Raw genomic sequence first — 22,271 nt, 5'->3', positions numbered from 1 at the left:
AAATCACAGTTCCAAACATGAGCTCAGTAACCTTACCTCCTAACCTCCACCTTTATTGTTAATCACTTCAAAAATTAGTTGCCGTGTGCTTGATGCAACCATTTCCACGAGGTGAGTGGGAACATTTCTCCAAGTGATGAACACCGCTGCATGAAGGGCATCTACTGTCTGGAACTGTTGTCCATTTTTGTAAACGTCCTCAAAGGTTCTCAATTGGATTTAGATCAGGGGAACATGTAGGATGTTCCAAAAGAGTGATGTTATCCTCCTGGAAGAAGTCCCTTGTGTACCGTAGCATTGTCCTGTTGAAAAACCCAGTCGTTACCACACAGACAAGGGACCTCAGTCATGAGGGATGCTCTCTGCAACATCTGGACACAGCCAGCGGCCGTTTGACGCCCCTGCACCTCTAGAAGCTCCGTTGTTCCACTAAAGGAAAACGCACCGCAGACCATTATGGCGCCCCCTCCACCGTGGCGTGTAGAAAATAATTTTGGGTCTACCACTTGACTTTTTTGTTCCATAACCCTCAGGATCATTTAAGAAATGACTGTCATACTGCATCCCACCTCAGCAGCGATGGCGTTCTGCGAGAGACCCTGCTTATGCAGTTCAACAACCCGACCATGTTCAAAAAGGTTTTTTTGCCTTTGCCATCAGAACATCATGACAGTGTGACCACGTGACAGAAAATGACAACGAATCTACATTTTTGCACAGATTTGGCCTTTAAAGGCATGTGTTCCTAAACTTTTAATCAGCTGTAAAACATCCTGTTTCAGTTTAAGCGTTGTTTTCAATAAATTGCATGCTCAAAAAATGTTTTGTCTCACTCTCATTTCTTCTTGTTGCATGTTGAAGCTCTACTTGAAAACTTGTTAAGAACCAACCATAGAAAAATGATTTTCTTATTATTATTTTTTTGCCATTTTTCAAGTGGTCTTAAACTTTTGATCAGCACTGTATTCAACAATCCATTAGTTTCTTCTGAATAAATTAAGAATCCTTTATGTCCTCAAACACATTGGATCCAAAACCTGTTCTAGTTCCTACGACACCATCAGAGACTTGAAAGCTCTCTACTGTCAAGTCTGGTTAAAAAGAAACTTTGTCAACCACTGCAAGTATCAAGTGTTTTAAATTTGATTTGACTGTTTATTATGTACATTTTTGTTGTTGGTTGTATTAAGGTTAATATTAATTATGTTAGTGCCTTTTTAGTCATTAATTTGATTATTTAATATAAACTGTTTAATCATTGTTTCTATTGGTTTTTATTAATGTTTCTAGAAAATTATAACAACAAGTAACTGAATGTAAATTTTATGCCAATCGGCCACATTATGTTTATTACCTCATTTGTAGGACCTTAATTTTTTCGGGGACATTCTGGCTACAACAGTTATTGAATGTAAATATGAACTTTTAAATAAAAAAATGTATTGTATTATACAGCTCTTCTGTACTTTTTCAATAGGAGACTGTAATCAAGCTTATTAAAAGTGTATTTTGACAACAGATTTACATTATGTTACTTTTTTATTTCAATGTAATTGTTGTACAAAAAACAACAGTTCACTGTGAATTTTACATTTATCAACAAAGTATACCATTATGTATTCTGCACTATATTTTCCACAGTGACATTCAGGCAAACAACGGCTGCCAGTAATTTACTGTAATATTGAACTTTTTTAATATTTATTTTATACAGTTTCACTGTATTTAACAATGTAAGACTGTAATCAGGTTAATGGAGTGTATGTTGTTTTTACATGAATTACCCATAAAGAATTTTATAATTTATTTTTAAATTCATAGTTATTTACTGTAAAAGAAAATAAAATAAAAAAATATAAAAATCTTTACTGTGAAATTCAAGGTTACCAGAATAGTATACCGTTTCATGTTCTACATTTACAATTGATTTTTCAGGTTGAAATTCTGGCAACCACAGCTGCCAGTAATTTACCATAAAGTCTACATTTTTTTTTTTTACAGTGTTATTACAACCAAGTAATGCAGAAGAGCATCTCTGAGCAAACCACACATCAAACCTTGAAGCAGAAGACCACACTGGGTGCCACTGCTGTCAGCTAAGACCTGGAAACTGAGGCTACAATTCACACACGGTCACCAAATTCTTACTCAAAATGACTCCTTCATGTTCAAGAATAATTTTACCCCTCAGCCACGAAAGCCTGGTAAGGTATGGTCAGGGGCGTGGACACCCAAGTTTATGACTGCGATAACTCAAGAAGGAAGTCACCTAGGATTTTCACATTTGTACCACACGTGCATCTAGTAGGAGGCTGAGGGCTGACAAAGGCGGCTGCCGGGACGTTGTTTGGAGCGTAGGATGAGAGGCGGCATAAAGCCTGAACACGTCACCAATCTGTCGCAAGACAGGTGTACCTAATAAAATGGCTGGTGAGTGTATGTAAAGCAGTTTTGTACTTTTGTGAAGGCAGGGTCATTCTTGCTAGTAACATAATGTTAACATTTAATTGTACTTTGTGCATTAGCGTTCTTACACAGGACACTGAGTATTTCTACTTTAACAGACTAAGTAGAGTAAAAAGACTGTTAAAGTGAAAACAAACTGACGGCTCAAAGAATTTAGTGATTGTGATGTCGGCTTAAGGAGATGTTGCACCATAATCACAGGTTGCACTACATCCGTTTAATTTTGACGTTACAACTTTTGGGTTATTTCTGCAATTGCACGATGTGAACACATGATGGCGCAGTTGTGTTAGTTTTTAGATTAGCTGGGCTCTAATCCAAGGCCACAGCGCCGCTGGACGCACACTCACACACACACACACTTTCCTTGGACTACTTGTGTCCCCGCACTGTTGGGAATCACTGCGCGCACTAAGTTAGTACCGGTGTTTTATCTGAGCGTTTTTCTTTAATCTGACATCTCCCGCAGTGCTCATGAACATTCCTGCATTAACTCAAAAATGTCTATTTCTGAATGCGTTTTATTAAACACCGAATTTTGCCTCAGAAATCTTAAATACTTTAACACTTCCGTATTAAAAGCCCCAACTGTGATGCCCAATTACACCTTACCGTGGCCTTTTGATACCGTATTTCCTTTATAGTCCCTCGAGAGCAAATATACCAAACCTGACTTTAATGACCTGAAATTTAAAGAGTCTTTTTTTAAATCGATATTTCTTCCTGAAACCTCACCAATCATATCTGATATTTTGAAAATTGAAAAAGCGACTAACCAACACTGTTTGTTACATTCACAAGCATTTATTTCCTCCACAGTTTAGCTGTGGGCCTACATGAGCTGACACGCGGTGATAAATATGTTCGTTATTATTTTTGGATAATCTGTTCCTGCTACACGTGTTTGATTTCTTCCCGATCGATCCAAACACCTCTCACACCTCTCAATTTTTAATTCATTCCATTATATTATTATTATTTTCTCCTCAGCTATGAAATTCTTTATATCCCACACGGGTTCATCCGCCACCGTCTCCTTCTTCCTCTATAAGCAGGAAAACTGAAGCATAAAAGACTCTTATTCTCCATAATCAAGGTCAAGAGCGTTTTTCAATAACCTTTGGGAATAAAAGCCTGGAACGGCGCCAGTGCGCCCTGCCAGTCATTTTCACAGCCAGCAGAACACCGCTAAAGTTGTTGACCTTTTGCACCTAAACAGATCAATACGCCGCAGTTTATTCTATTAAAAAATAGTCCACCGAATTATCTATTAATATTTGTATTTAGTTTAAATCCCCCCTCGGCGGCGTGATAAATTGTTTCAAATAACAGATGGTGCTAGAGGGAGAGACAAAGCGGGGAAATCTGGTAGCAATTATCCTCAATTATGTTCATTGTTATTTTGAGCTAATTATTGTTATTGTCACTTTTGTTTGTGTGTCTTGCGGCGCTAGGCTGCAATAAGCAGGCCCGAGGAAGACAATGGGGGGAACAGGGATATGTTGTGACGAGGAAATGTGGCTTTTATAATTGAGCCTAACCAGCTGGTGTAAATAAAACTTTGATCTAAATGTAGAGGCTGCGGGTCTGCCTCGAGAAATAGACTAATAGGATGTGGACTCGGGACTATGGTCGAACATACCTTATTTTTCTTCTTCTTTTCTTCGTGGGGGTGTGGGGTCGCTACATTATTTAATTACTATGATTTTAAACAAAAACTAAATCTGCGACTAAGGTTTGAGTCATGAAGACAGAAAGATTAAAATCGTGTTTTGGGGCGTTTGTTCTGTTCTTAGATAGACTAGAACGAAACTGCCCACGCTGGTTAAATGTCTGAGATTGCCCTGTGATGTCCACTCTGCTGAAGTGCCGTTGGGCTCTCCCCCCCCCCCCCCCCCTTTTTCAGCTCCTCTATCTGAACTTTCAGCACGGATTCGCGCAGGACTTCATCTCCACATTTACAGAAAACCTTCTAAACGTTTATTAGAAATCCTCCCCTCAAAAAACGAGGAGAAAGCGGACCGGAGGAGGACAGCGGGAGAAGGAGTTCCGTGGCCGCTGCACGCGGGGCAGACCTAACTCCTCTCTATTCTTTGTTTGGGGGCGTCTCCTCGCCTCTCTTCCCGTGCTGTCCCCTCCCCTCTTTTCCTTTCCATCCCAGCTCTCTCTCTCTCTCTCTCTCCCCCCGGGGCGGGAGAAGCCGTGTTTGGTTCAGAGAGGGTCCTTTGGGAAGAGTCACAAAGCGGTTTCCTCTGAGAGAGAGGGAGAGCGAGAGAGAGAGAGAGAGAGAGCGGAGTGGCGAGAGCTCGGGAGTCTTCCGCGGGAGGCAGCGCAGCTCTGGACATCACCGAAGCCAGCGCGTCCCGGACCACTGAGCTGAGGCAGAGACGAGAGCGAGAGCAAAAAAAAGAGGAAGAAAGAAGTGTCAGAAAATGATGACATCTGATCCGGGTACTAGCTGATCTCTCTGTTTTTTTTCTCTGTGACAGCCCAAAGCGGTGGGTTTCCACGCGCACCAGGAGTGACTTTTTCCACCCTACACACACATTTTACGCACAGGGCGTGCGATTTTTAACCCTTTTTTTTAAGTGCTTGGATATTCTGGATTTTATGACTTATTATGATTCGTCTACCGTTTTAGCACCAACTCCCTCCTCAGGACAAGAGAAAGTGGAATAAAGGGTGCACGCTGGATTGAGGTCTTTCTAAGCGCACGCAGCACCAGCAGCAAGAGTGCGTCTCAAGGTTCCTCCGCTCGAGTCACTGAAAGGGATCCGCCAGAGAACAAGTGCAAAGCCGGGAGGAGAGAGGCAAACGGAGGGACTTGCATCGAGCTCAGGAGGTTTGTTAATGTTTGGAATCCAGGAGAGCATCCAGAGAAGCGGCAGCAGCCTGAAAGAGGAGCCGCTGGGAGGAATGAACGTCCGGAGCTGGATGCAGGGGGGCGGCGTGCTGGACGCCAACACGGCCGCCCAAAGGTGAGCTGTGCCTAAGTGAGGAGCACTTCCACCATCACTCATTTACCGAAAGATGGAATCAGCCTGCGTGTTCTCCTCCAGGATACTGCAGCTGTACAAGAATTGAGACTTTGGGAATGGAAGTGCAGCAGTCCGAAAAAAAATCTGTCCATTCAACTGCTGATAAAATCATCTGTAGAATTAATAATCTCATTCAGAACAATTCTACCACACAAGCTGTCATTAACTAAACAGTTGTAAGCAGCATGTGCTTGGTCTAGAGATTATTTTTTCCGCATATGTTTCAGATGCGATTTATTAAGGATTAAAACAAAGAACAAATACATAAATGCAGTCCTGTGCTAGAGAAAAATAAATCCTGTACTTCCCCCCATTTTCAAACTTACTCGTTGTTTTATTAGAAGGGAATAAAATTCTCCAACTGAACCACAGCCAGTCACAGTAAACGTGGATATATCACGATCTCCCCTTTACGCGAACAGCAAGTTTGTGCTTCAAGTTGGTTTACAGATTCAGGAGATAATTAAGTAAAACAGGCAGCTTTCATAATCACAATCTTTAAAATAAGAGGAAAATCTGCCAAAAAAAAAAAAAGAGCACAAGCTGGATTTTATACTTTCAGTGCTTGTAGGCCCTTTAGGTTTGTTTTTATTATTTGTTTTTATTTATTTATTTTAGGTTAACTTTACATAATTATTATTATTTAATTTGCTCTCCTTCTTATATTAATTTTGAATTTTTCTAATTTTTACAACATAAAAACTTTACATCCTCTGACTGCTTCTAACACCCCCCTCCGTCTGTGTGTCTGCAGTGGAGTGGGTCTTGCTCGGGCTCACTTTGAGAAGCAGCCGCCCTCCAACCTGCGGAAGTCCAACTTCTTCCACTTCGTCCTGGCTCTGTACGACCGGCAGGGCCAGCCGGTGGAGATCGAGAGGACGAGCTTCGTGGACTTCATCGAAAAAGAGAAGGTCGGTTCAGAAATACACGTTGGTCTTAAGAGTTTTTAGATGAAGGAAGATCACTGAGATTTTGTGAAGGCCTCGAATATTAAATTTGGTTTCTGACATTATTGAATGAATTTTTAACGTCCCATTTTAATGAACTACTTGTCCTTTAATTGTTTGCATTATTATTATTATTATTTATATTTTTATTATTATTAAAAACTAAAAATACAATATTATAAACATTATAAATTTACTGTAAGGCACAAATCTCCTTAAACCCTCGTGTGTATTTGATAAATTAAAAAAAATGCCTTTCGGAGTTTAAATTGTTTTAATTTACAGCTCCATTCAACGCAACCACTTGTTCTATATAAACAACGGCGCTGCAGCCCGGGCTTCTCATCAATTATGACTTGGCTTAAATTAGATGAAATGTATCGGGAGAATTCCGTGTTGGATTTATTGGCCCTCCGAACACAACTAGTAATTACGCAGGAATTAAAAATCCACAATAACACCACGATTACACACGGAGAAATTACAGGGCTGCACTCCTCTGAGCATAAATCAGCTTTTATTTAATGCAAGACCGCTGTAAAGAATTCATTAAGTTGGATGTATGCTTCACTAGCCTACATGTGAAAACAGGAAAAAATTAATTTCTTGCTATTTTTTTAAATGGTGTTAAATTTTCCATAAACAGCTGTGTGTTTGTTGTGTGTGTGTCAAGGAGACCAGCGGAGAGAAGACCAATAACGGGATTCATTACAGGCTACAGCTTCTTTACAGTAATGGTGAGCAGACTGGCACACTCACACACACACTCACATATATATATATGCATGCATAGTTAGAGTCAGCTTTGCCAGATCAGCTTCATGTCTTATTTTATCAGACACTTAATGATATTCACACAGGCAGCAGCTGATTCTTGAGGGGGGGGGGGGGGTCCTGTCCTCAAAGTAGTAAAAAAAAAATGTTGCAATGGGTTATCAAGGCTTCCAGAATTTATGTCAACGAAATTGCAGGGCAGAAATTCACGATTGTGTAACGTGACCGACTTCTATTAGTCAAATTTCAAGGCAGCTGTTACAGGATGTGACCCAGCTTTGTGGCTTCATTGCTGTCACTGTCCCTAAATTAGTTTGTCCAGTTTTATGTGCTCTTTATTTTTCTTTTTCTTTTTTTTTTTTGAAATAATATTTTGACAGTGTGAGCTGCACTCTAACCCAAGCAGGGACATCACAGCACCAGCCTCCTGTGTAATAAACAATAGCTACAATTCGTGTCTCGCATGTGTTGATATTTGGGAGTCAGAATAGGCACAAGCAATTTATCAGATAAGTCAACAAACAAGGTGTTTGAATCTGTTTACCACCTTAACACGGGGCTGAACGCCCAAGGTCTCGTGTTGTGTAAACTATACCGAGTTAAACGTGTGATTTTCGTGTGATTTGGGAGCTATATGGATACAGCCGGCTTGGCGTAAGGCTTGCATCGCAGCAGAGAGAAATGCAGAAGCTGAACAACATTTATTTTCACACTGAACTGATGAGCAGCTGCTGGCTGATCTTTAATAAGCCTCTCACTTTCTTCACAACCCCTTTCTGCCTCGTTAAAAAGGAGCCACTGTGTGTCAAGTCGCAAGTGTGAGCGTTTAAACCAAAGAATGACTGTCTGCTCTCAGACTGTTCTCCACTGACTCATATTTCAGGCCTAAATAGGAAACATTAATAAAAGCTTTAAGAAGAAAGAATTTGCGAGTCAAAATTACGTTTGCCCCGCTCCTTTGTTTATTTATTGCGAGCTTATTGCTGTAAATGACGTTAATCTCGTTTCCTTGTTCCCGCTGCTGCCACTTTGCTAACCTAATTCCACATATTTTAAATGCCCTGCAACGTGCTGCACTGTGTGTTAAAATATGTGTAAAGTTTACAATATTTCTCCCTTCCTCTGGATCCCAACAGGCATCAGAACAGAGCAGGACTTTTATGTTCGACTCATAGACTCCATGACTAAACAGGTAAACACACACCCTAACACACTCTCAGAGCGGTCTGTCACCTCTCCTGTTACCTCTCTGACAAAGAGCTGCTCCACTGATCCTCTTGTTCTCCGCCGCCCTCCTCTATTTCACACAGAAATGAATGTTTATGCGTGTATGATTCAATGGGTGGGTGTTTCCACAGTGTATGTGGGTGGGGACACACACACACACACACACACACACACACACACACACACACACACACACACACACACACACACACACACACACACACACACACACATACGGCATGGCTCCAGGCGTTTTTGCCTGTGCTCCTCTCGCTGTGATTAGAGTGAGGAGGCAGCGAGCGGGTGTTGAGGAACAGGAGCGTAATTCTGCTGCTCGCAGTAGGAAGTGGAAAGATATAAGGGCACCTCTGGGATTTGGTCTGCTGCGTAGCAAGCATTCCGATCAGATCCAATTTTTCTGGTAATGCTCTTGTTTTTGTTTATGTGTACATTTATAAGAGGGAGAGCGAGAGAGAGGGAGGGAGGGAGACAGAGAGAGGAGCAGGTAGAGTTTGAGGAGAGAGGCGGGAAGACAGGGATGCATTTTCAGTTTGTGCGCTCCTGGTCCCGCAGGTAAAGTCAGGATGAAAACTGATTGTTTTTGTTCATGAAGAAAGTGCGAGTGAGAGTTATCTGCCTGATGGAATTCAAAATGTGTGTGTGTGTGTTGTGAAAGCCAAGGTATGAGGAGCCAAGAAGCCCACCATGCACTGAATACTTACTAATGTGACTCCAGGCTCTGACAGTCTCACATTACTGCTGCCACGTTGCACCACATACTGTGTGTGTGTGTGTGTGTGTGTGTGTGCACGCTGGCAGGCCTAAGAGACCACACTGTTTCCTAATAACACTCTTTAGGTTCGGCTTGGTGGGGTGACAACCGGCTACACACACACACACACACACACACACACACACACACACACACACACACGCATACACACAGTTGGGACTTTCTCCTGTAGAGTTTGAAAAAATTAAATACATGCACACTTTTTCATGCTGAAAAAATTAATGGCTTTTTAGAATTTCAATATTTGAAAAGGGGGGAAAAAAGGATGGAGGCAGGTGTGCTGCACCTGTGGTGCCTTCCTTGCACTGTGTGAGTGCTGCTGTGTGGATGGGGAAGGGGAGCAGGTGTTTAGTGCTGTATGTATACAGTAAATGTGCAAAGGTGCTTTGGAGAAGGCATAAAGCATGCTCGCTTGAGTTTGTGTGTGTGTGTGTGTGTTATTCCCAGTAGTGGAGGAATGGAACTTTAACAGGTGGTCAAACCAAAACAGTCGCGAGGTTGGCTTAGCTGGTCAGTGATGTCATGGCCGCTGTCTCTAACCGCACACACAGGCATTTGTTCGCACCCACTGTTGTCTTGCCAGGCGGGGAAAAAAAGAAAAAAAGAAAAGAAGAAGAAGCCACACAGAAGACCAGAGGTTGCACTGGTGTCGCTCTTATTTCACTGGTTGTTAACAAGATGTGGCTTCATCCACCAAAATTGAAAACACACGACCCGAGCCCAGCATGCCCAAACACATTTTTGACAGGAACACACAAAATAAAGAGCTGCTGAGTTTCTAACCGTGATAATGAAACAGGCATTCTGTTTTATAACTTAGGAAATAATAATCTATATTTACATTTGTCATGATGCAAATGCTCGAAAATCCAGCCTTATTCTAGTCTCGTTAATCTCTCTTGGTGCCGTAGTAGCATACCTTTCACACGTTTCACTGTTTAAAAGCCCAGAAACAGAAGACGATAAAAACAAGAAAGCAAGAGGGTCATTTCTCTAAGATTATTCAGAGTAAACCATAGAAACATAGATTTGTTTTAGTATGAATTTCTCAGTTTTAGTAGTTGATAAAGTATTAATTTTAGTTTTACTTAAATATTCGACTCTGTAATTCAGAGTATGTGCGACACACTATAATGAGGCAAACGTCTTTTATTCTGTTTTTTTCCGCCCTTCTCACTGTGATTTAACAGCCAGTAAAGGAAAAGCCTACTCCAACATTTGGCATTTAAAAGCTGCTGCCTGTTTCTGTTCTATTTCTGTAAGTCTACCTGTTCTGTGTTTGTGCGCTGAGGGCCAGAACTGATTGTGTTAAACGGAGAAGGAGAGCACCTCCTAGTCTTCAGAAGCAGAGCGTGGAGCTCGTTGATCACGACTCTGTCCCGGAGAATAAAGCGTCTGTCACTGCGGCCCTGTCGGATCACTAGCTCGCTAGTCGACCTGACACTAACGCAGGAGGAAGTGTGTTCCCCTGCTTAACGGATCCTTGTTTACATGCCGCACATATCACGCCACTTCAAAGGTGGGGAACAGAGAAGCAAAGATGCTGTGTGAAAGGCCTGCTGAGGTGGAGAGAGGAAGGAGACAGAGGAGGGAAAAGCAGATGAAAGAGAGGAGCAGAGCAGGCAAAGTGACAGCAATGAAGAATCTGAGGCAAACGTGGGCCGTGGCGGTAGAGGAAGGTACACACTAACACAAGAGGCTGTCAGCAGAGGGTGGATGAAGTATCTTTGCATTGTCACTTTTTCCTCTTTGGAGCTCCAGAGGTCTCCAGCTGCCATGAGGGCAGACCAATTAGAAACTTTAGACCTTAGTTTCATGCAGTTCTGCTGTAAATACTAATGTTTTGTTTTACCTTCCGTAATGCAAGACCTCTCTCGAAAACCAAACTGGTTTAAAAAGAAAGATTGTTGGAACAGGGCGAGCAGCAATCAGTCAGGTGGGAAAGAACTGGATGTCTTTTACAGTTACAAACTTTTACTTTTGCTGCATGACCCAGACTGTAGCTCATCTATACTGTTGACCCGATCGCCTTAAATAAAGGAGGTGGGCTGTTATGTGGTGGTACGTGTCACGGGCGACACGGCTGTTCTGTTTAGAAAGATCAATGCATTCACCCAGCCAAAGGTTTAATGGTTTACTTGTGTGTTTGCGTGTGGGCGTAAGACAAGAAAATAGCAAAGTGCAAAAAAAAAAAAAGTGAAGAGATGATGGTGATGCGCGCTCGGCGAGGTTAGGGAGCAAGCTCATTGCTTTCTCCTGGCCCACTCTTTTCCCATGGCGCGAGAAGCAGGACTAATCACAGACACAACTGTGGTTTATAAAACACGTTTCCTCTTCAGATTTGCTCTGTCAGAATTCTGTCCTTCTCTGCGTTTCCCCACACTTAGATTTGGCTTTCATTAAAGGGCAATCAGGGGGATTTTACGGTTCAAATGTTGATGAGTGAGCGATTCCAGAAAGAGTTTCAGATGTTGGGTGTCGGATCAACCTCAGTAGTGTGTTAATGGGAGCGGTTTTTTTTCTTCTTTGTCTGAGGTCATTTAAAATATTTACAATCTGAACAAACGCTTATTTTCTTTCCTGCGTATTTGAACTTGCGTCAGACGCTTTGACAGCTTTTGGTCAGATTGGCTTTTCTTGGAGAATGTCAGCTTAGCCTGGTGCAGATTCCTCCATGAGCTCATTTTTGTCTCATATTTTCACCCCGTGCTTGAATCGACTGTGGGTGCACATCCCTGGAATCCTGGACCACCAGGAGCTTTTCGGTCTCCAGGTTCACATATCGATAGATTTCCTGCAGGCGTGGGGAGGAGGGGTTCAAATGGAATATGCACATGCATGGAAAATTGTAACTGACAAGGGCCTCGGGCCCTGAAACACATGGGGGCTCCAATTCCAGAAAACACAGCTAGCTATTAGTATGAAATGCTTTAGGCTACAATACTGGGGCCCTCAGACAGTACAGCCTCTGTCACTGCTTTCCATTAAGTTTCACATAGTTGGTACAAATGAGAGGTTCAGCCTACACCCTTTGCTCATCTTGAGGCCCCAATAAGAAGCCACTGGGAGGTTCAGAGCCTCTCCACTGTGCCCCTGAATCCTGTTTTATGCAACCAGCAAAATGTGCCCCTGTTAATTTCACTTCATGGAGAATGAAAAGGAATCACAGGTGAAATAAAAGCACTGATTCTTCTTCTTAGAGGGTTTGCATTTGAGTTTTGGGCCATGTGTAGTATATCTGACAGTCCATAAGCTTTAAAGCTACTTAGACATAACATAGGTATGCATTAACATGTGAATATACATGTCTCATTTTCCAAGTATGGCGGTGTCAGTGTGGCCTTGTTAAGTGGTCTTAAAATCAGCTTTATTCATTCATCATTGTTCACTTGATGGCAGCAGGCAGTCTAAATATGAGCCAGAGATGATTTTAAAGGGCAGAGAAACTTCCTGGCTGCTCATGAGGAAAGCGATCTTGTCACTCAGTCAGGCTCGCCGCAGTTTTCGGTACGACACATCAAACCAGCTTTTGCAGACCAAAGACTGACAGGGCGTGCGTATTGATTGATAGGTAGCTTAGTGGTGTGTGACTTATGCCGGTTTATTCTGCTTCCATAGCAGCGCGGGAGTGTTGTGTAACAGAAGCAGGTGAAGCCTCGGCAGCAGAGGCAGAAAATGTGAGGACCATTCTCCGGAGCCGATGAGATGATGGTTGTTATTTTGAGGATTTTCTAAAACAATGAGTGTGAATCAGCTCCGTGTGCGCGTATGTGTGCATGTGTGTGTGTGTGTAAGGAGGGGTGTGAGACACAATGGGTGTGAGTGTATGTGAAGTAGAGGTGCTACTGATGAAGGATGCGTTCATGGAGGTGAAGTGGAACCTAACCTGTTATCTCAATAACACTTTGTCGCTATTCTAAGTGTACGGTGCAGTTACGTTACAGAAAAACTACAAGTCAAGGTGCAGCTTCATGCTCGTTATGATATAAATCTACTATTAAGATAGTAATTTCCTCAAAGCTTTTTTTTTGAAAATGAAGGTTTAAAGTTCCCACAAAAACAATTCACTGATCCCATTAACAAATCTCATCTGTCCAACTTCTGATGATTGCTCTGTTGTTGTATTACATATCAGTTAAATGGATCTCTGTGAGCCACTCACACACCGTAAATAAAAACAGTACGAGGCTTTGGTCTGCTGTGAAATGAGCACGCTGGAGCCTGCGAGTTTAACTCTCCGCTTTCTTCTTCTCCTCTTTCTTTTCAGCCGATTGTTTACGAAGGCCAGGACAAGAACCCAGAGATGTGCAGAGTGCTGCTGACACATGAGATCATGTGCAGGTGAGAACAGATGCATCACATCTCTCCTATCTCCTCCAGCATACTTTGCCTGTGAAGTTCTCACCAATCACCGCTATGTACATTTCTTATTTTATCACCCTCATTAACCCCCCCCCCCCCCCCCGACACGCACATACGCACACACACCTGAAGCCCTATCTGTTGAGGAAGATGAGTTTTGGCTATCATAGTTGTTGCTTTAATTATAAGCTTAAGATGAATTTCTTTGGAAGTAGGTTGGGAGGAAAGTTCTATTTATAGGGGCGTTTTGCCGACCTATCCTATACAATAGGAAACGTGCGCGCGGGAACATGTGTAGTTTGTGTGCGCATGTGTCTCTGACGCCTGGTTAATTAGGACACAGAGAAACTCATTAGTCAATCTGAGCCCTTCTGTTGTTTCATGGCTAACAAATGGGCCTTGCTCTTCAATCTGACTATAAAAAATAGGCAGGAACTCGCGCACACACACACACACACACACACACTCGCACACACACATAGATCTGTAGACACAAAGAAGTATGCTTGTGTATTCAGAGCTCTGCACAGCGCAGTTATAAAAATTCAGATTTAGCACATGAATTACGTTGTTCTTTTTCCTTGACCTTGTCACTGAAAAACTTTAACTGTACCAATATAAATTGGGGTTCATCTACATGCGCACACAGGGACTTTAGTTGTGAAATCAGGCCCACTAATACTTCATCATATAGCTTGGTGAATATTCCTCAGGCAGTTCAGCTGGAGAGGCTCATGATAGACCAATTGAAATTCTGATTTACAGTGAATATATAAATAAACAATTTGGCAACAGATTTTATTGTAAATTATTGCCGTTCATCAAGTGGAGGATAATTGCGGACCTGAATCAAATGTGCTTGCGTAACCTGTACGGTATGACTCTCGTACAGTAGAAGGTGCTTGTTCTGTCCTGCAGGATTTTGTTTTAAATACTTCCTTTGGGGGAGCAACAGTGCAGAAAGTATGGCTTCTGCAGCGAGTGTAAACAGTCGCTTGTCTTCAACAGCCGCTGAGGTCAAAGTTACGGCTGTTGCCTCATGTTCTCACATGCTGATTCTGCAGCGGGGGCTTTGCACACAACACAACACAACACAACACACACACACACAAAGAGCTCAGGGCGTCCATTAATCAGTGTGGCTTATTGTCACGGCAGTGCTATTAGCCATATGCTCCCAGCCAATCTGCCACCACAAAGACCTGCGTTGCAAAATTGGCTGAAGCGCTGGCACGAATACGTGAGTGATTTCACTCTAGAATTGGACAATAGATGCTTCAATGAACGTGCTTAATACAAATGTTGGTCGTGCTCAGTGTATTTTAACATTTGCCCTCTTTCAAATCAAGAAGCTTTATGGCATTGTAGATATTTTATTTCACTCTGTCTGACAGAGCAGCCTCGGTATAGCTGGTTGAAACTCTGCTTTTATTTTTAAGGTGAGTTTAATTTATTGTGGACATTTTAGCATAATAGTTTTCATTTCTTTGGAAACTCCAGGACATGAAATATACTTTTAGACAAAGTTCTGTGAATTTGGAAAATCCTTGGCTGCTCAGCTTCTGTGTAAGCAGAAGTTTGTCTGTTATTATTTGTATCGTTTTTTTAACAGACATTTGAATGAAACATATCTCTCCAGGAATAGAATTATGGATTAGTGATTAGCCTGTCACTTATGTTTTTAAGTTATTATGTTTGCTAAACTAATCAAAATCTAAGGCTAATCTCTTGACTTTATTTATATCATGTGATCACTGACATGTTAACATAGCTGCTAATCATTCTGACTATTAAAATTAAAGTTAAACACCCATTATCTAATTAGCTTTGACTGACCAACAGTCAATATCCAAAGATTTTTCATTTACAGAGACAAAAAAACAAAGTTTGTAAGTTGTGAATTTATTTTGGCATTTTCCCTCCCAACACATGTAAATTGCAAGTAAGAGACATTGCATCGGTTTGGACTCATTGTTTCAGTGATTACAGCACAAAGATCAGGTGAAAATCATGTCTTATGTGTGTTTGGTGGGAGATGCATGTTAGAGCAGATGATTAGCTCACCAGCATCCACAGATATAGGTCCTGCATTACTCCCATCCCACCCCTTCCTTCTCCTTTCATAGCATAAAACACTCTTCTCCTTCCTCCACTTCCTCTTCTGTCCCTTAAGTTTCCTTCACATCTATTCCATCCCCTCTGTTTCCCACGCCATCACCCACCCTTCCCTCTACCTCTCCCTCATCTGGTTTAGCTTTCCTTTTTCACCCCCCACCCCGGTCCCTGATCTCCTGCTTGATTCCTCTCTCTAACCTCTCTCTGTTGCTGCGCTCTGCTCTCCAAAGTTACAGTGTAATGACCCAGTTCATAGAGCGGCAGAGAGCAAATGACAGCGAGAGCAGAAAGAGCGGCAGATAGCGGAGACAATGAGAAAGGTGTAACGTATCAGTCGCTTTCTTTCTACCTCTGCCATCTGTGACAGCGGGAAACCCGAGATGTCTCCCCTTCCTCTTCTTCCCACCCAGACCCCTCCTCTCCCCTCCCTCCCCTTCTCACCCTCTTCTTTTAGCTCTCCATCCCACGCACACCCTCTCACTCTTTACCCCCCCCCCCTCCCCACCCATAGCCATCTTTATCCTCCGCCCTCCTGCTTACACCTTTATTCATAATTGATGCATGGAAGAAAGCCTTTTTGACACACTTGTAGTACACATGTGTGAATTTTGGTAACCATGTCAGGTGTTTTGTTTTTTTTTCTCACGTATGTGCGTGCTGCGTGCGTGCGTGTGTGTATACCACCCACGTGTTTTTGGAGCCTCGGGCTTCTTTTTTGTTTCCATCTCCACTTTACCTGATGGTTCATCAGTACAATTAGGATGGATTTTTCGCGCTCGATTTCCAGACGATTATGCTGTTGGTTATGTTGCCTTTGGAAAAAACTTGACTATAAGCATCTAAATGATCTCAGCTTGTTAATTACGTACTCATGAAAACATTTTCTTGCAACACATGTGGAGGGGATTTTAACTAATTAACCTTTCATAACCCCAACAGTATCATATTGACACCAGGAGAGGTTATTATTCTGAGACTTTACAAAACCCCAGAGTTACAATCATATTATGCAGTCACCTTCATGGGCTATGAAAATAGGTGTAATGCCCCATTACAGTCTAGTTTCATAGGAAAAAGTGTTGTGGCTATCCACAGCACAAAGCATGGTGTTTTACAATAAACGCTGTAAAATTGTGACCTAGCATGTAATGTTAGTATATGCGTGTGTAATGTAGGGGCAGGACTCCTGGCAATCTTGCAAAATGGAAAATGGAGCTTTGCAACATCTGGTTAAGGTTGTTAAAAGATCAGTTTTAAGCCAAAACACGATCTTGGTGCCTGGAGCTCTGGAACTTATCTTTATATTATTTTGCTATTCAGCTAAATTACTACCTGTGTAGTTCTTATAATGTGCTGTGCAAAATTAAACCATCTATTTGAGCCCAATCCTAAAAACCTGAATGTTTGAGAGGTTGTTGGGATTCTTAACTATCTATCTTAACTAACTATCTTAATAGTTGATTGTTTGAGCCAGATGGGCAAACTGTGGTTAAGGGTGCACCTTATACTGGGAACACTGGTAATGAATATCAACTAGCTCAGCAGTAAAAATTGGAGAAAATGGAAAAAAGAAATGCTAGGCAGTGACCACAGCAACAAATTACCCACTAGTGAGACAAACCACGACCAACAATAAATCCGGCAGTGTCTTTTTTAATGTATTTGTTAAAGCAGCGATCCCACAGTGTATTTCCTTCAGATCCTGCTATACAGTCACTTTCCTTGTCTTGCAGGTCTATTTTTATCCTTGCTTTCAGGGCAGATTTCTCTGAAAGACTTTCAGTAAAATTCACTATGGCCTGTTTTCGACAGATTGGGACAAATTCTGCAGATGTTGTAATAAATTTGTTTTATCAGTGCAGACGAAAGGCACGCACTGCAACACTCCCACTTAAACCTCTAATCTGGAAATTCCATAAAATGTACCCTATGCCCAAATTCCCCCCCCCCCCCCCCACTTTGCCCTGTGTCTTCTTCCCTGACGGTCTTCTTTTCTCTTCCCGTAGTCGGTGCTGTGACAAGAAGAGCTGTGGAAACCGTAATGAGACACCCTCAGACCCTGTTATCATCGACAGGTACTGTCTCTCACTTTGCCTCTTCTCTCTCTCTCCTTACGCACACACTTGCGCACACCCACAGACACACAGTGGACGAGGGTTTGTGCGCTGACCCGTTTGAACGGCGCGGTGGGACAGGATGTTTGTGTGTTTGGATGAGCTGCTGTCACTCCTCGATAGAATCAGCGGCCTCAGATGCACGGGAAGCATTTGAGAAACCAATTTTGCTTTTATAAGTCAAACAGCAGGACTCATGAGTGGGTGGTGACAGTGTGGAATTACACTTGCAGACACACACACACACACAGGTTTTACCTGCATGTACATGCGCACTCTAGTAACGTAATCATCGATCTTTGCAGAGGGGACACAAATACACATCAGCTGCTCCGTTACATCCCAAAGGCGCACTTTCAGACTTGAGTGCTCAGATGAATGTGTGTTTCCTCTACGTCACGCGAAACACAAAGCAGCTCACTAGCAGGAGTCGTCTGTTGTTTTCCTGCCGCTCGTCTCTGTCTGTCTGTCGCTCTCTTTCTTCCCTTCTGTCTGTCACAGGAGAGGACTGAAGTTATCCCTCCCTTAACATCCACCCCACCCCTCTTTCTGTCTCTCCTGCAGCAGCACAGAAAAATGGGTCATGAGCGAAGAAGAACAAAAAAAAGTGACAGAGAAAAACTGAAATAAGATCCAACCTCATTTTAATCTGATTTCTCCTTGGCAGTTGTTTTAACCCTCTGCGAGCAGTTCTGTCGGTCTGTCTGCATGTGTTTGAGTAATTCACAGGAAGAGGAGTGAAATATTCTACTCCCTGTCACCACATTGTTACACAACTTAAATCACTGTACAAAATATCATATTCCTGCAGATTTGTACCAAGTGTTTCTTTTTTTTCCTACTTCACCATGACCAGATGTTTAAGTTTCAGTTTGTGAAAGATTTTTGGCAATTGTAATATAAGCTGATCATCTGCAACATTAAAAGCACTGACAGATGAGGTAAATACCTCAGATCTTCTTGTTACAGTGCAGTGGGTGCCGGCATTCATGTGGATATTACTTTCACAGCATCTAGACACTGTTGCAGTCCAAGCACATTCCCTGAGGCACTAGTACTCTTGCAAAGACTTCTCTGGAATGGCTCAAGAAACACGACAAAGAGTTCGGGGTTTTGACCCTGCCTCAGGATATCCAGATCTCCAGATCTCCAGTCCAATCATACTGCATGTAAGATGTGCTAGACCAAGTGAGATATACGGAGGAAACACTCCACAACTTACAGGACCCAGACGATCCACTGACAGTGTTCCCATGCACTACCCTAAGCATACCCCCATTGTGTGGCGTGAGGAACCACACAATTAAAACTGAGGTTTAAATATTGTGGCTTATGAGCGTCTGATGAACAGTAATCACACCATAGACTCTCAGCTTTGTATCCACAGACTGTCCTTCAGTGCTTCTTCACTAAAGGTTCATAAATACAAACATCAGTGTGATCAGTGCCGCAAACAGAGGTCATAAAGGTTATTACAGGGATAATTTGGCATGAATGAGATTCTTTATTCTCGCCACTTTGGAGGGGATGTACAAGGTTTCGCTCTATACGGTGCAAAACTCCTCTTTCCTCTTTTTCTTTGTGTTTGGAGAAATCTTATTAAGTGCACAAATGTGTGCGTGTGTCATACGCTATACGTGCATTTGTGTGTTCGTGAAGGATATTATAGGTATTGCCGCACCACCGCCCTATTCTCCTCTTTTGTCGGCTATCTCAAACGTCTCAGCTTACAGCCTTTTATATATTTGCCTAGAAAGTGTGTATGTAATCTGCGTGTGTGGATTCATGGCCAAGGCTTGGGTTTGGCCCCTAAAAGAATAGCTGATATATTAGACACAAACTGACAAAGTAATAGCTGCATAATCATAATACGTGTGTCACTGTTTGTTACATTGATGCTTGATAACTATTGAAGTGTGTGTGTGTGTGTGCGCACACACAGGGGTGTGCGTCTCATTTTCCACGGCAGGAGGAGAAAAGCAGAGGGAATTGTGGGAGATGTCAGGGAACTTGGTCAAGATGGAATGTCAAGGTTACCGTGGATACCGTGGGATACTTCCTGTTGCCCCCTCCACTTTGCAGTGGTTCACAGCCTCTTGGTGTAACATCTGGAGCTCTGCTGTTTGACGCAAACATGTGGAGAGAGAATGAGGCAAAGTCAAAATGACAGCTTAAAGTGTCATTGATTGTAAACAGAAGTAGAGCTCGAATTAACTCACCCACTCAAAAGAAATATTCAAAATGTAACTTTAATAGTTATTTTAAACAATTACAATGAAAACATTAAGGGCTTAGCAGATATATCCCCCTGCATCTGTGGTTATACATACTCAAGTGTATGCTGCATTTAGCTATAATAGTTACAAAGGTACAATCCGGATTGGTTGACAATTTGGCTTGAACTGAAAGGTAATGCCAATGTTTCGGTATGAAGAAGAAATGAAACAAAAAATGGCGTCTTCGCTACAAAGATGTCTGTGATAAATTCCTTCTTTTTAACGGCTCAACTAAAAGACCAAAAACAGCACAAACATAAACAAGAGTGTCCCACATTCTTGTCTGTGATCTGTTTTTTTTACACTGCCCTCTGGTGATAGTATGAAGCTACAACATGCAGATGTGCACGTGCCAACTTATAGCTCCGCATTGGACTTATAGTTATGTGAAAATGTGGGATGATGGACGCTAATGCTAACTGACCGTCAGCAGATGTGAGCGCCTCTATAAAAGAAGACGTTTTGGCAGTTTGGTGGTCTGGGGCGTTTATTCACGGCTTGGGTTTGCAAAGTTGCATCTGAACAAACCACAAAACCTCTGTAACAATGTCCTTTGGACATATGAGACCAAATTGGAGATGTTTGGTCGTAATGCACAGCACCAAGACTCAAATGTGAGGCCAAGTGTCTGACAGCTAAAGCTTTGCTGAAAATGGGTCATGCAACAGGACAATGATCTCAAACAGAGCAGAAAATCTACAGCAGAATGGCTGAAAAAGAAAAGAATGAAGGTGTTGCAATGGTCAAGTCAAAGTCCAAACCTCAACCTGACTGAAATACTGTGGTGGGACCTTAAGCGAGCTGTGCAAAAACCCTCAGTGAACTGAAGCAATGCTGTAAGGAAGAGTGGGCTGATTTTCCTCCACAATTAAGTCCTTCACAATGCAAAGTCATACAGACATACGACAATTTAGTTTTTCAAAGGAATATATAGAGTCCTGTAGAAACTTTCTTTTCCACGTGAATGTATGGACCACCAGTCCACTACTTTGCCAGGCACTTTAAGTAAGTGTGCTATTAAAACAGCTTGAAAACCTGCTCACTAGCGTTAGAAGCCTGTGATGAGCTAATCAGCATCATCAGAGTCAGTGCGACGTGTGTCTTGGCCCCTTTGCTTAACATCATGGGAAAACCAAAGGAAACTGCCCCGACACTGGAAAAAAATTGTGACGTTCCAGAAGCCTTGTTCATCCTCGTGAGCAATTTCCTGAAAGATACCATGTTCATCTGTACAAACAATAGTATGTAAGTATAAATACCATGGGATCGGGCAACAGTCGTAATACTTAGGAAGGAGATGCATTCTGTTTCCGTGAAACTAATGTGTGAACAGTGCAAACGAATCCCAGAACAACAGCAAAGGCTTTTGTGGAGATGCTGGAGGAAAGAAGAGTATCTGCACTCACATTAAAACGAGCCCCATATCAGCATAAAATTGGAAAGAAAGCTCTCAGAAAGAAAAGAAACCACTGCCCTAAGACCTGGATACTGTTGCATGGTATAAATGCTGCCCAACGCTTCTGCAGGGATGGTTTCAGCCAAGTGAAACTGATATTACATTATAGCATATACAGCGCACAGTAGAGAGAAAAGGCTCCAAAATGTTGCTACAGCCAAGTCTGCAGTGGGTTACTGGCAGATGAAGAGATATGCATAAGCACACTTATCTACATACCATTTAAACGTTACATCGACATGTGAACAGAGTTAAGGCTCACGCTCATTTAAACACGTTACTCATGCTTTAACAAATTCAAACATTTGTGTGTGCGAACCATTAAAGAGAGTGACTGACAGCTCATTGCGTGTCTCTCAGTCCTTGTGCGCACATGTGTGTGACTGACAGCTAGCCCATCGTACCATGTACGTATGAGTGTATCTGTGAGTGTGTGTGTGTGGCCCAGTTAATCCTTGTTATAGCACACTGAGCATCCCACTGCCTCTCAGGGTTAATATAGGGTTAACGACATGCAACGCTATCCTATCATACGCCTGCTTGACTCCTAAAGAGCCACAACCACTCTTCTCCTCTGGGTGTGTGTGTCTATGTGTGTGTGACTGCCATTCAGTTTCTACTTGTAACTCTTACTGTCTTTTTTTTAAATCACTCAGCATCCTCATCATCCCCTTTTCTCTTACTTTCCTCCATCACTTCCACT

General features: G+C 42.3%; 1 protein-coding gene across 9 annotated transcripts in view; it reads left to right on the top strand.

Moving 5' to 3' along the window:
• Nucleotides 1-4,618: 4,618 nt before the first annotated feature.
• LOC120733716 (transcription factor COE1-A-like) overlaps nucleotides 4,619-22,271 on the top strand; it is a 90,100-nt gene continuing 72,447 nt past the window's right edge. For 4 of the 9 annotated variants that reach the window (XR_005695895.1, XR_005695894.1, XM_040032071.1 and 1 more), the window contains exons 1-6: nucleotides 4,620-5,444; nucleotides 6,259-6,415; nucleotides 7,125-7,188; nucleotides 8,362-8,417; nucleotides 13,513-13,586; nucleotides 17,729-17,797. Coding sequence is in view for 7 of the 9 variants with exons in the window: in XM_040032071.1 (XP_039888005.1) it covers nucleotides 5,317-5,444; nucleotides 6,259-6,415; nucleotides 7,125-7,188; nucleotides 8,362-8,417; nucleotides 13,513-13,586; nucleotides 17,729-17,797 (548 nt within the window). In the remaining 2 variants the exon portion in view is untranslated. Of the gene's footprint in view, nucleotides 5,445-6,258; nucleotides 6,416-7,124; nucleotides 7,189-8,361; nucleotides 8,418-13,512; nucleotides 13,587-17,728; nucleotides 17,798-22,271 lie in introns of all 9 variants that reach the window. The other 5 variants (XM_040032075.1, XM_040032074.1, XM_040032073.1 and 2 more) reach the window with 2 other exon arrangements.

Source organism: Simochromis diagramma, unplaced genomic scaffold, assembly GCF_900408965.1.
Source record: "Simochromis diagramma unplaced genomic scaffold, fSimDia1.1 OVJJ01000216.1, whole genome shotgun sequence".
Classification (NCBI taxonomy): Eukaryota; Metazoa; Chordata; class Actinopteri; order Cichliformes; family Cichlidae; genus Simochromis; species Simochromis diagramma.
The sequence above is the reverse complement of the archived record's forward strand: the minus strand, read 5'-3'. Positions and strand labels throughout refer to the sequence as shown.